Here is a 13,967-nt window from a genome sequence, read left to right on the forward strand (position 1 = left end):
ATAGCTGTTGCTTGTTTAGCTGTTGTCTGAGTGTGTGAACGTGGAGCTGCTTGTTTCATAGAGGTGGCTGAGTGAAGCGAACAGCAGACAGTGAAGTATAGATAGAAATTAAACTTCAGTGCTGAGATCGTGTTAGTTTTTCACAAAGAAAAGTGTTCCACTCAAACGGTGTGAAGGGGTATTTCTTGCATTTATGTTACAGTAACTGTCTGAACTGTTGTTGTAAGGGCTAATATTAAGTACAATTTTCTGTGAATACCATAGCTTCTGCAATGGAAATGTTTTACTGGACAGTGTACTTAACAAGTTATCATTGTACCTGCTATTAAAATCTTTTGCAGTATGAAAACCCCTAAGTTGTTTTAGGATACAGCAATGCTTCTGAAAAGCTTAACAACTACCTACTTATCTCTGATACGCTAGGGGGAATGTGATCACGCAGCCATGTCCTGAGTTGAAACAAATATGCTTAATCGAAAACTTCAAATACAACAAGCATTTTGCATTTTTAAAGAATTTTTTCTTTGTTTATGTAGAGGTGTTTAAATTCCCTGTGAGAGTGAAATGCGTTTAACCAACAATGTGTCTCTTCTCTCTTAGATTACAGAAGTTTGTGGAGCCAAGCGCGTGGGTTATTTTGGTCCTGCTCAATTTTATATTGCTTTGAAGTTAATTGCGGCAGCGCAGTCAGGGTTCCCAGTACGGATTGAGAGCATTAAGAATGGTAAGTGGCAAATTTTGCTTGCAGTGCTATGCACTTGTTTCTCACTTTCTTTAATGCTTGTCAGCTCTCTGTGGTGGTAAACTTTTATTCTAACCTGTCTATGAAACAGTTGTATTTTGAGGAGCAAAGAAAGAGTAGAAGGTAACATTCCATTGGCTAAGTGACTGGTAGAAAATTGTGCTGAATTACACGTGTGGCAAAGCTGAGATGACATCCCCCTCTGGAAAAGGCATTACCAAAGGAATGGCATGAGTGACAGCTGATCAGTGTTAGAGATGCATTTCTATCTCACCTTCAGCCTCTAATCTTGACGGCTGTGCAGAGTGGGAGCTGCTTCGGGTGGAGGGATGTTGCAGGGGGCACGGGCAGGTCAGGGGTCCCCCTGTGCAGGGTAGCTTGCAACACTCATCTGTTTTAGCAAATAATCCTGAAATAAGTGGGTAATGGTGACTAAATCATAATGCTTCCTATCAGTAGGTATGAAAATGTGTAGTAGATGTAGCTTAAAACAGCTTTGTTCTTCCCAATGAATTGACAGTAATATTAAATGTACCATTTTTGGTGGAGAAAAATGCTTCTTAAGAGGCTTATCAAACTCAAGCAACAAAGAGAAAGCAGGTCCCTTTTAGCTGCGAAACCCGGATAACAACTAAATGGAAGGAACTTGATGTTTTTGCCTCGCTGACACGTGCTCTGCCTCAGCAGGGCTCAGGCTTCGAAACACACAGCCTTTCACTTGGGCTTGAGCCTGAACAGGTTTGAGCCCTTAGCTCCCACATCCCAGGCGGGCGTTCGAACTGTGCCGTGAGGCTGTGCGCTGGGCAAGGGTGCTTGCCACCGTCCTGCTGAAGGCAGCGATGCAACCAGCCATGAGATCAGAGAGGAGGTAGGAAAGGCCGGATCTACCCATAGCCTCGCAATCAGGTCACTGCTCCCAGCGCAGTTTCCACTCTGGTGTCCCTTCTAAGGGCAGCCAAATATAGAAGTCACCTATGTTACAAGGCACAGGGGGGTTCCCAGGTCTGCCCCATCTCGGGGCGAGGAAGCCGGGCTGGAGAGCATCGGCAGACCTGTGTGAGCTGAGCTCGGCGGTGCAGAGCTCATGACCGAGTGGAGGGGATGGGATGCAGCTGGCACGGTTCGGTTCGGTGCCTTGCTGGCAGGGGGGTTTAAACCAGGGATGAAGCAGGGCAGCCTGGATTTGTCTGACGGTTTTCCTTACAGAGAGCTTGTGTGCTCTCTCTTGCATTGCTGTCCTTTTTAAGGATGTTAATTTGAAAAAAAAAATAACCCCAAAACCCCCAAACACCAAAACCCAACAAAAACCAGCAAACTAAATTAGAAACCTGAAATAAGTGAGATTTACTGTGGATGTTTTACAAGTCTAGCATCTGCAAATAATCCACAAATTTGAGCGAAGAAGGGTACTTTCAGTCCTTGTATTGATATCCTGCTTACTTACTGTTACTGAAATACTTCCAGTGTTAATTACATTTTCTCTTGAAATTTATGAGTGCCTCTAGAGTGAGGTGAGTAACATGCACCAAACTCCAACTGATTTCTTTTTATTCCTGGTAGTAGCTGTAGGTGTAAAAGATTACAGAGGTGATGTATGGTTTTGCTCAGTTTTGAGCATTCTGTTAATTTTAGTTCTATTGATCTTTCAGGGTGACTGTGCACAAAACTGCGACTGTGTTTCTTCAAAATAATAATGAATTGTCTTAGAGTGAAAAAGTGTCACTCTTTTGCCCTGCAGAGCAGATGCAACATGGGACCTTTTGACATGGTTGTCTCACCAGGCCTTGGTGTGATCTCTGAACCCTACCATTTTTAATTTGTTCCTTTTATGATGGCAGTGTTGAGCATACTGTGATCTTGACTGATTAATTCATCAGTCGTAGAGTTTCTCTGGGAAACTATTATTTTCATTATAGGCAATGTTTTGAAGGCAGGAAATGAGTTTGCCACTTGCTTTAATAATGTGCACAAAGCTTATTTCTTTCTCTTTGCATGGAGAGATGATATATTAAGCTAGTCAATGTAGTTTTGTGTAACATTTCACATTTTTATTAAGACATAAAATAATCACAGGAGCTCCACACTTATAAATGTTACAAAATATAAATAGTAATCTTATAGGTGAACTTTTCATTGGTTTTACAAGATGATACTGCTTAAAGTACTCTTAATGTTCTGTAGTCTCAGTTGAGTTTTTCTCTCTTTTAATGAAGAATTGCCTCTGCCGCGGTTTATGGCGCTGAAAAATGACGGTGAAGTACGTTATGGGACTACAGCAGAACTCCATGGAGTTAAATTTCAGGTTCCACATGCAACTTTGGAAAAAAATTCCTACAAAAGAACAGATGAAGGGGACAAACAGGTAACAGGCCCGTCTCCTTCAGGCCAATATGTCATTATGCATGCTCCTTTTGGGTCCAGTCCTGTAAATGATTACACTCACGTGGGCTTACTCAGTTTTGCAGTATGAGACAGGAGATGGACTCCTGGCATGCAAATAATCCCCATCAGGGCCATGCTTGGATTTTGATGCATCCCAGTTGCATCCCTGAAGGGAATTTCTCTATATAACCTTGTATAAAGCTGTCAGCCCTGTAATATTTTGTGTAAGTTCTTTCACTGTTATCCTCCTACTTAGTCCAATGCTTTTTCTTGGCGAGGACTAGGGGAGGAGCAGCAAACAGAAATCTGTCTGTGCAACAGAACAGGAAAGTGAGCGATTTCTCATGGCCAGTATGATCCTTAGTCACTACAGAAATATTCAATTGGAGAAGAGGTGTTGAATCACAAGCCACTATTTCTGTGTGGGATAAGGTCACCAGGTTTTCTTCCATTCTCATTTCCCCTAGGAGTAGTCCAGAAGAAAGCTGCTTTTCTTTTGTCCTCAGCGAAACATCATCCCAGTGTCTGTTGTTCTGAGTTGCCAATTTAATAAAGCTGTCTAAGGGAGATTTCTATTTACCTGTATTTAGGAGAGTTGAGAGCACTTATTCAGATACAATTTACTTCACAGTGTGACCTTGATTTCCATAATTTTCCCCAGGCCTGACACCTTCTCTTCTGGGTATCGTATCAGGTCATGTTGTAAATGCTTGGTGGCAGGTGCTTTATCTTCCCATAACGTGCGCACACATTTATCAAATGGTGTGTTGGTGTGAGGCGTTCCCAGCCTGAGGTCAACCCAACAGGAATGAGCTGCTGATGACAAGGTACATGGCTGGAATAGCAGGATGAGGAGGAAGAGCACGTATGCCTATGTGCCTGTGTGTACTGACGCTGAAGCAGAATGCTGCCCTCAAACCCCTGGCTCCATCTAGGTTATCAGTGGTGTTATGTTTTCCTTTTTACACAGTAAACTGTTTTAGGATCACATCCTCTTCTTAAACAATCTGTAAGTCAAGGTAAAGAGAATGCTGTAGGATAGATACCCAGTAACATCTACAAATCCATGGAGTGCTTAAAATACTAATTTGGAGATTTAGTTTAATTTTTTGTACATGTTTTATAAGAAAAATGCTCTCCCACGAAGAATGCACTCGCTCTAACTAAAAGTGTTACGCAAATTCAAAGATACCCACTCAGATTAAGCATTCTACATATACTTCTTCAGGCATCTTTTGGAAGTAAAATACCTTAAGCTGTTCATTGTAAAGCTTTGCTATGCCATTGCCATGCTTTACCCCTAGAAGGCTCAATACCAAATTATGTCTTTACCAACTTTTGTGTTTTTTAACGAGCATTTTCGTGGAAATAAAGGGTGTCCAGGAACTACAGTGTTTGCCTTTTCTTTGTCCATCATGCTGTACGCATTCAGATCGCCGTGCAGGATTACTTGCATTTTTTGCTGTTGTCTCAGAATTCCATTTTGTATTGGTGTGTTTTTGAAATAGGAACCCAAGTCTCCACCGATGTCTCCAATCTGCTCACCACCTGCTTCTCCATCTACTTACCAGAGAGTACCCTTAAGTTACGGATATGGTAAATCAAGAAGTGGGCTGGAGCAGCAGCATGGAGGTAGGATAAAAACTGGGATGTGCACACTGTATTAAATTCTTTTTGTTTTGTTTTTTATTTTTTTCTCAGAAGCATCCAAATTTCAAATGCAACTGACAGTCAGCCTAATGATTTTAACATTTACTTAGACCTGTATGTTGGTAAGCGATTCAATCATCTCATTTTGTTTTGATGGTTCAATCCTGTTCTCTTTCTGGTAAATTAGACTTATGTGTCACTGCTCACAGATAAATGCTAATACCTAATCTCTGACAGGACTATGTGCAATATATCCCAGTGGCGGAGTGTTTGTGAGTATTTTCAGAGTGCATGATGCTTTTGATTTCATTAGAGGGGAAGAAAAGCCCGCTTCTGATTTCAGTAGTGGCTATATTAGTTTTCAGATTGGCAGTGAACCTTCCTTTGCAGGAAGGGATAGTAATCTCTGGTTTTGTAACAGAAATAACAATAGGGCATGAATATAAAAACAGTGCCACACAGTGATTTAGGCAAAATAGACAAGGATAAGGCACTACATAGATGCTCTGTCTTTGATCGCGCCGCCATTAGAGTAGGTGGCAAAACATTCTGATTTTAATGAGAGGGTAGTGGGGCAGAAGCCAGTTTTACTAAGGCTTTACAAGCTCCTGATAATAGTGAGGTGCCTGTGCTCTCCTAATTGCAACATCTGGTGACGAGGAGGGTGGCAGTAGTAGGCATTGGTGTTATACCATCCTTCCATCATTCTCCGGCCTTCAGTTAGTGTGTTTGCAGTGAGCGAAGGGTAGAGCATGCTAGACCTTCAGTTTTTGTCCTTGTTTACAAATGAGTGAAAAAACAGCTATTGCAATGTTTTGAAACTCACTACAGCTATAATAAGAATGTGTTCAACACAATCAAGTGGCCTTCACGTGAAAATTGTACCAGTACTGAGTCACAGGCATTTGTTTGCCAGTTAGGTAAACTGCTGTTTGTTAAGAGATGGGATTTTTCCCCACCGCACCCTTGGTACAACTGATCAAAACAGTGGTGGTTTACTTCTGAAATAAGCAACACTAGCAAGGTCGTGGTTTGCTATGACACATGTTCCACTCCAGCGAGGAAGACGTGGCAGATAGCCCTCACCCTGAAGAGCTGTCGGGAGCAGCTGAGCATGTTACATGTTTCTGCTGTTTTCTGGGACTCTGTCCCAGATCTGCCAGTGCTGTGGGGGTGGATTTTGGGTGTTGGTTTTTTTTTTTCTTCGAGTTTGGTTGCAACCGTAACTTAAGTGAAATTTCTCATGAAGTCAGCGGCTGTGCAAAGTGAGTAGAGGCCGCAGCATCCAATCCAGCTGTCAACGTCTTCTAAAATTAATTATTCAACTGCTTGAATTTTTAAGGTGATAAAATCCTAGAGGTGTAGAACACTATGGTTGTTTTCCAGAAGGGGAATTTCTCCTGTTTTCCAGAATGGGAATCTCTCCTATTTTAATCCCACTGGGGATACTTCAGCCAAATGTGTTCTCAGTGGCAGCAAGCAGGTAACATTTTACGGCCCATGCTGTACCAAGTGCCAGGCTAGGTGACCTACTGGTTCTTCCTGGCCTTTAAGATTAGGACCCTTCCAGTTTTCTGAAGAGCACTTGAAAGGGTGGGTCTGAAAGCCGCCGTGTTAGTGTGTGGGCAGGAGGTGCTAGCACCGCAGCACCGAGCTTGTGGGCTCTTCTGTGTACTGCAAGGCTGACCCTGGAACTGGACAGTGGGTCTTCAAGGGCAGCCATTTGCACTGCAACCGTGACTATATACTGGTTTTTTTCTTGATAGTTTTGGAAGTTTTTCTTGGTAGCAAACACATAGCAGAGTGGCCTTGTGCTTAAATCTCTTCTCCAAGCGTGTCTGTATGTTTCCCAACTTCCTGTGGTTTTTTTTCTGAAATTAAAAGTTATTTGTACAGGCAGAAAAATAGATACCAATACAGGATAAGATCACTCAGGAAAGCAAGGGAGTTAGGGGTATGATGGCTAAGGTCTTCCTGAGCTCAGAATTTTTAAGATTTCTTGGTCTCACTTTTCATCAAGAATCTTTTAAGTTCTATCTAATGCAGACTGTCTTTGTAGTGGTACATTTTAAATAGGTTGGCAGCAGAAGTTTTCAACTCTGTAAGAGTTTGCAAGTGAGTTGCCTTTGTTTGTGTACTTGACCTATTTTTAAAACATTGTTCTTAAACGTACTGTTATGTCACCGCTTACTATATTTGCTGCAGTGGAACACAAGTGACTTATTTTAGCAAAAGAAGTAATTGTTACTTTTCTTTACTAACTTTACTCCAAATATTGCGAAGTGGTGAGTCATGTATTTTGATTTTCAACAGAAATTAGGGAAGGGGGAAGAAGAGTATATGGAAAATTAGTGATTTACTGTTTGATGGCATTGTCAAAGCTTATTTTTTTTGCAGCTCAGTTGAATTATTTCTTATTTGTAATGTGTTCTTGTGTTATATATGGCTATAAATATATAAAATGTATAAATATATAAACAGGCTACATATACATTTCAACACGATGAACAATGATTTATGTTATCTAGTAATATATGACACAGTTTCTTATCAGAAATGTCTGAAGAAGAATGATGTAATGTGAAAGACAAGTATGTGGCTGGAATTTTGTTGCAGAAGACAAAATAGATATTGATACTATGATACCAGGTTCACAAGCTAGATTCTTGACCTTGCGGTATTTAATTATTTCTTTTAGCCTAGTAAAATCTTTTTGATTATCCTTTCATTTATATACTTTACTTTAAATGTCTGTAGCACCTTATGAAGTCAGACACTCTGCTCACCAGCAAGATGGACCATCATCAGGGAATTATGGAACCAAACCTGCACTCACCTGTTCAACTCTTAATCGGGTAATGAATTGATGTTTTTCTTCAGTAGTACTACTAATAAAACATGAAATAGAAATTAAAAAAAAAAACAAAAAACCAACCAAACAAAAACCAAAAAAGGCAGAAGAATTCATATTTCAAAAGTAAAAAGTGTTCTCCATCACGTTTTTAGACTAAAGGCTGAAGCATGCTTTTCTAGTATATGAAAAAGAAAAAACCAAAGCTGATGGGAAGGGGAAATTAAAATAAATAAGCCAACTAATTAAATTGCTGAATCTAAGTAGAATGCACCAAATAGCACAGATAGGAAAACTAGATTGAGAATCTTCAGTTCAAAAGTAAAAAAAAAAAAAAATTGAGGTTATCATAGCAAAAGTAAAACATTTTCATTTAAAATATATGAGGTTGCACAGAGATTCCTGCTTGATTTAGAATGCCATCTGTAACACATGCACAGAATTTATAGCCTAATATTCTGTGTATTCTGTTTTTTTCACCCCAGTTGGTTAAATCACATTTCAAACAGAATAAATGAATTTCTGGATATTTGTTTGCTTTTATGAGATGGGTCCTATGTTTTTCTGCTGGTTGCAAAAGCAGATCTTTTCGATGTTCCAGTATGCCCTGCTGTGCACTGACTATGCAAATAGGTAGTTTGCCCTATGGAAGGACAAAGCTGTCCTAAGGGAGAGCTTTTCCTAAATAAGTAAGACTCAAAGACTCTGTACCTTTTCCCTAGTGCTTAGCACCCCACACCCATAATAAAATGTCACCTGAGCCTCAGGAAAAGATCTGCAGGTAGTGTCACATAATTTGTGCTAACTTGAAGTGAAACTGGGTGCATTTGTGTAGCACTTTGAAATGAAAATTAATTTACAGCTTTATGATGTTGCCTGTTTTGGGGATCTTTTGATGTATTTCAGAACTGGCGTTTTGCATTTGATTCTTAGGAAATGGACAGATATGTCAGAGAAAGGGTTGTGGAGCTCGCTGGAGCCTGGTTATTGTTCACTCTTGCCCTCCCTCTTTAAGAGTGTCGTCATCCAGGCCTAAATCTTGAATACTAAGTCATTCCAGTTTAACAAAGGCAGTAATTGTACCAGCAGCCCTCTTCTAGACACCACTACCCAACCTACCGAACATACAGACTTCCCTTAAACAAGTCAATCAGAAAGCAAAGACATAAATGGATAAAATGTCCTTCTCCTCCAGAATATTCTTTTTCCCAAAGTAGGATTTTTACCTAAACCATGGGAAGTGACAGAAGGTTGAGGAGGCCTCGAAGGGTTTGCATGTCTCCCTGGCTCGGTGTAATGTGTGCCGAGCTACTGGGGTGAGTGGAGGGTCCAGAAGCAGTATAGCTCCGTAGTTACAGCACCACTCCTAGACTAAATACATAGTTTCTTAGCAAAGCTAAATTTTCATGCACTGTGCTGCTTAAATACAGCTTTAGCTCCTTTACTGCTTCCATCCGTTCCAGGTGTACGGTATGCAGTTCAGGGTTGTAATGGCAGCCAAAATGAACCCCCAAAATGAATACAGAGGTAATGAAGTATGAATTGGGCTTTCCTTTTTCTTTTAGCTTTGGTCATGTAAAACTTCTTTTAATTGCCTGGGTAAAGATACCTAATACTAGCCTTAGCTTTAACAGCTAAGTAGTGGGATGGTAATCAGCGTGGCTGTTTCTGCTTCTCATTTCTTTTAAAATATGTGTCTGCTAAGAGAAGAGGGTGAATCTGGTTTCTTGAGGTTCCCAGTGACCTTCTGGCCCCCTGCCTGCATCTGGTACCAGTGTCCCTCCTTTCAGTCTCTTTCAGTGGAGCGGGAGCAACAGGACAGCAGCACCAACTACTCGGATGACCCTTGGAGGATAACGGAGGAGCAGCGAGACTACTACATCAACCAGTTTAGGTCCCTGCAGCCCGACCTGAATTCCTTTATTTCAGGTAATTTTTACCAGACACCATGAGTGTTGAGTAGAGGGACCAGGCTGAGCAGTGAGAAGTGCTAAGTAGTTAAATTAATTCTTTTTTTCTCCCTGGAGTGAGTTTATGAGAGAGTTGATTGCCTTTTCTTTTTAAAGGCAGACAACTCGAAAAAGCAAACCAATTCTGTGGCCATTATGTTTTTTCCTAAATAGCCTGATTTTAGAAAAATAATTACATCTAAGGGAGAAATGTTGGTGATTCAGTAAAAAATAGAATGAGCTCTCTGTGTTTGATTGACTATATTTGTGGCTCACACTTGCAGTGTATATTGAGCTGAAAAATCCCTTAGGGTTGTGCTTGCTTTCCCAGCAGAAATGTGCCAGCGTCCACGTGATGAAAGTGATGCATGCAGTTAACTGGCCTGTGTGGTCAAGCCTCAGTGTTTATGGCTCTGAGGGACTGAGATTTTGACCTTTAGGTGATTAAAAGCAAATCCTGGAGAGCACACACACAGTAAAAGTATTGTTAACAGCGTATTGAGATTGCATTTCCATCCCAAATAGGAGGATCAGGCTGCTGGTGAGAGGAATCACTGAGGGTACAGACAATTGGTCTGGCAAGGAGGATGTCACAGGTTTTGAACTGAGGCAGTTTTACTGAGCCCTGCTGTATTACTGGGGTTCAGGAGGCTCAGATCCAGCCAAAATAAATAAATTACGCGCTGCTGACAGAAATTAGTGCTTCACCAGTTCTTTGCCTCAGTTAGGTCTCCTTTTTAGAATTTGCTTGAAAGAGAAAATAGTTGTTCAACAACTTTTTATTTCCTCACAGACTTACACATGTCCGTAACTGTGTATGCGTGTGTATATGCATATAGAGCCTCTCGGGTAGCTGTGTGTTTTCCTTTATGTTAAGCAAGATTCTCAGGCAGTCCCTGCACATCCAGAATTACTGTTTATAAATTATAAATCTGAGCTTCTACAACATCCTGAAATAAGCTGTAGAAATCCTTGCTGCAGGGTGATACAGATGCTAGAGGTTTGTCCAGATTTAAGACGTTATTTGAGAAATCTGTGACTGAAAAATCTGTCAGAAGTTACTGAATATTTAAATGTTACCTCTGGTTGAGAAAGTTCCTGAATTGCAGGTGCTCAGAGGTTAGGGGTATTCTGGAGCTGCATTATTATTACTGTGTGGCTTTGTCATGGTCACATATTCCTCTCTTGGCATCCAGTGTTGGGGAGGATGTGCTGTGCTAGGTGAGTCTTGGACCTACCCCAGTGCCAGCTTTTCTTATGTACTGCAGTAGGTGATAGGACCTGAATGCCCAAGGGGAAGAGGGGTATAGACCTAGAAATCTGTGCTTTATGTTGCCTTACATTTTGTAAGCCTGTATCCAGGAAGGGCTTACAGGGTGCTGCTCATAGCCCATGATATGGGATGGTGAAGAAGTGGATTTGTTATCTAGGAGAAGAATGAGAAGGGCTGTTGTGGCAGGGTGACTGAGGATGCCTGCAACAAGACAGTAGCTATGGGCTATCTGAATCTCCTAGTTTTTGGGTTTGGTTTTTTGTTTTGAGGTTTTGGGGGGGAAGGGGTTGGGGTTTTTTGTTATGGTTTTTTTTTGTAAAAATTGAGCCACTGGAGGGAAAAGTCATGGTTGAAGCAGCGTCTTGGGAGAGCAGTGCAGACACTACGGCACTGTACTGCCACACACACGGCGCCTGGGTGAAGCAGAGCCGTTGTGTCCATTATTTCATCATTGCTGACATACTCATTATGCTGGTTAGAATCAGTAGTACTAAAGTGTGTTTTCCTTTATTTATTTTTCCCATATGGAGGGAATGGGGAAATGAGGTCAACAGCTCTGTCTGGCTTTCTCTGTCACTTATTCAGCAAGACACAAATGGTCCAACAGCTATATATGCATCCAGTTAATCTGAGCATCTCTTGGATGTAAAGTAACCAGCTGCTTCTGGCATGGCAGCCCTGGCCAAAGGTAAATAATTGGAGAATTAATTTCCAGTGGTTGATAAGGCATGGTTTCCCAACAGGTTCCGTGGCAAAGAATTTCTTCACAAAATCAAAGCTGCCCATCCCAGAGCTTTCTCACATCTGGTAAGTACTGTAATAGTGTTGGGGATGTGTACCCTGTTTTTTTGAAAAGATGCTTAATTCAAGAGTTCTTGTTAAATTTTGGAAAGTGTCTTCAATTACAATTATTACTCTTATCTCCAGAATCACTTTCAGGCCCCAGCAGCAGGGTACTCGTTGATCTTCCTGGCACATTTGTTTTCTGGAGAGATGTTCACCTACTCAGCAGGACTGGGAAGGTTTGAACAGTGATATAACTGAGAGCAGTTCTTAAGTATATTGTAAGCAGCATCCGTAGCTCAAACTGACATTTTTCATGAAATGATACAGAGGAGAAGCACCTCTGGAATGTTTTAGATGTGTTGTTCGTTTTAGGTTTCTGGCTGTGTTTTGTCAAAGGAGGCCTAATTAATGCCTATTTTTTAGTAAGTACAACTACATAATTAATCAGTGCTTTTCTAATGAACCAGTACACTTAATGAGCTTATTTAGAAACGATTGCGGATGGAACTGTACATGATAAAATTTGACAAGGATTGTATTATATTTTCATAAACAACATGGTGCTTTGTAATTCAGTGTCATCCTTGCATCTCAGACGGGAAGAACAAACAGTTTTAAATGTTGATCAGAAATGCTGATAGAGATTTTACTTTTATATATGCTTTTATGAAGGGAGATGAGACGAAAAGCTTGCAAGAGCCTGAACATCTGTCGGGGTCAAAGAATATGTCTGGAATCTTTTCAAAGCGGATTGTCAGTTGTGAAAAGAAAAAAACAATTGAAGAAACACAGTGTTGGGGGAAGTGAATATTGGAATCGAAATTTAAGATTGCTTAAGAAGAATGGATTAATCCAATATGTTAACAAAACGCATTTTATTTCTATTGGCACAAGTTGTTCTCTGTGCAAAATTTAAAGAGTATTCCTTTCTAGTAGATAATTATAATTTTGTGACGATGTGATTTATCAGGTTGTGTTGCTGTGTTAAACACATGGGATGTTTCATTCTTTGTCACTATAACCTTAACAGCTTGAAAAATGCTCATTACTTTCAATGAGGAGGAAGTTACATCTTTGTTTTAGTCCATGTGCTCAGTTCTTGCAAAGAGTTAATATATAAAATTGAATTCTTGAATTTCTGAAGTTCAGTTTTAGTGTTTAAGAATCCTAGAATTAAATAGAGATCCGCTTTAGTGGGAAGTTAACAATATCGTTTAAACTTGTCAAGAGCATTAATTTAGCTCTTTTCTTGAGGCTAGTCAATGCTGCTAAGTAACCAATGCTGAAGTCCATTTTTAACTTTTTCTGCTTGAACTAGTTTAAGATCCTGCATGGATTGGCCAAAAGTGCTTCCAACCATGGGAAGGTTAATTTCAGCCTTGGAAGTACAGGATATGTATTTCATGTTATAATATATATGTATCATCGTATTGTATGGTATGATGTATAACAAAAAAAATGTACTTTATTAAAAAAGAAAAAAGTGACAAGTCAGTATTAGAAAATTAGCTTGCTTCACCTTCCCCGAGACAAATGTGCAAGTTAGGATCAAGTGCAAATGACAGAGACGCTTGTCTTGTATTAAAATAACCCTTCTCAAAGTTGCATTTCTGTCTCCCCTGTGATTGCACCCATATGTTTCCCTGAGGTAATAGCTTGGAAAAAGTGTGCCTGTCATACCTGCAGGGAGCTGAGTGACGTGGATTGCGACGGTGCGCTGACACTCCCGGAGTTTTGTGCCGCTTTCCACCTCGTGGTTGCGAGGAAGAACGGTTATCAGCTGCCGGAGACGCTGCCGGAGACACTGCTGCCCGAGTACCTTCAAGCAGGTAATGTCCCTGCGGCAGGTCGTGTTCCTGTAGCCACCTGCCTCAGGTACCCAACGTGTGTGTAAGACAGGTTGTTTCATTTTCCATCCTACAGGTAGGGCAGGGTTCTATGCTGCGTAGTGGCTTTCCAGTTGCTTTTTAATGTGTGTGGTTTTAATTGTGCTTACAAGGCGATTGCTGAAGAAGGAATGTATAAAAGCACAAAATAGTGACGCAAAGTGTAGCAGTTGCTTGCCTCTTAATGTCTGCCTCTTGGCTCCAGTGTGCTTCAGGTGTCATTATAGCTAAAGTGGCAGATGATTACCTGTAGCAAAGATAATTCAACAAGACTTATATGGCTTTTAACTCTTTTAATGATTTTTCCCCTAAGTGTCTCTCTCTTGAAGGTGTGTTGAAAACAATACTGGACTGCTTTAGAACTTACTATGCTAATATATTTTGTTAGATGCAGTCACGAGTTGTATCAAAGCTTGAATTTTTTTTGTAATTCATTTTATGTAATCCA

The 13,967-nt window shown here is 40.6% G+C and overlaps 1 protein-coding gene across 3 annotated transcripts in view; it reads left to right on the top strand.

Annotated features, from left to right (window-relative positions):
- The window catches only part of REPS2 (RALBP1 associated Eps domain containing 2), a 101,817-nt gene that overhangs the window by 33,730 nt on the left and 54,120 nt on the right, over nt 1-13,967 (top strand). For all 3 annotated transcript variants that reach the window (XM_049834147.1, XM_049834149.1, XM_049834148.1), the window contains exons 2-8: nt 601-724; nt 2,956-3,104; nt 4,633-4,756; nt 7,532-7,629; nt 9,416-9,554; nt 11,591-11,654; nt 13,320-13,462. In XM_049834147.1, coding sequence (XP_049690104.1) covers nt 601-724; nt 2,956-3,104; nt 4,633-4,756; nt 7,532-7,629; nt 9,416-9,554; nt 11,591-11,654; nt 13,320-13,462 — 841 coding nt within the window. The remainder of the gene's footprint in view (nt 1-600; nt 725-2,955; nt 3,105-4,632; nt 4,757-7,531; nt 7,630-9,415; nt 9,555-11,590; nt 11,655-13,319; nt 13,463-13,967) is intronic.

Source organism: Accipiter gentilis, chromosome 31 (assembly GCF_929443795.1).
Source record: "Accipiter gentilis chromosome 31, bAccGen1.1, whole genome shotgun sequence".
In the NCBI taxonomy this organism is placed as follows: Eukaryota; Metazoa; Chordata; class Aves; order Accipitriformes; family Accipitridae; genus Astur; species Astur gentilis.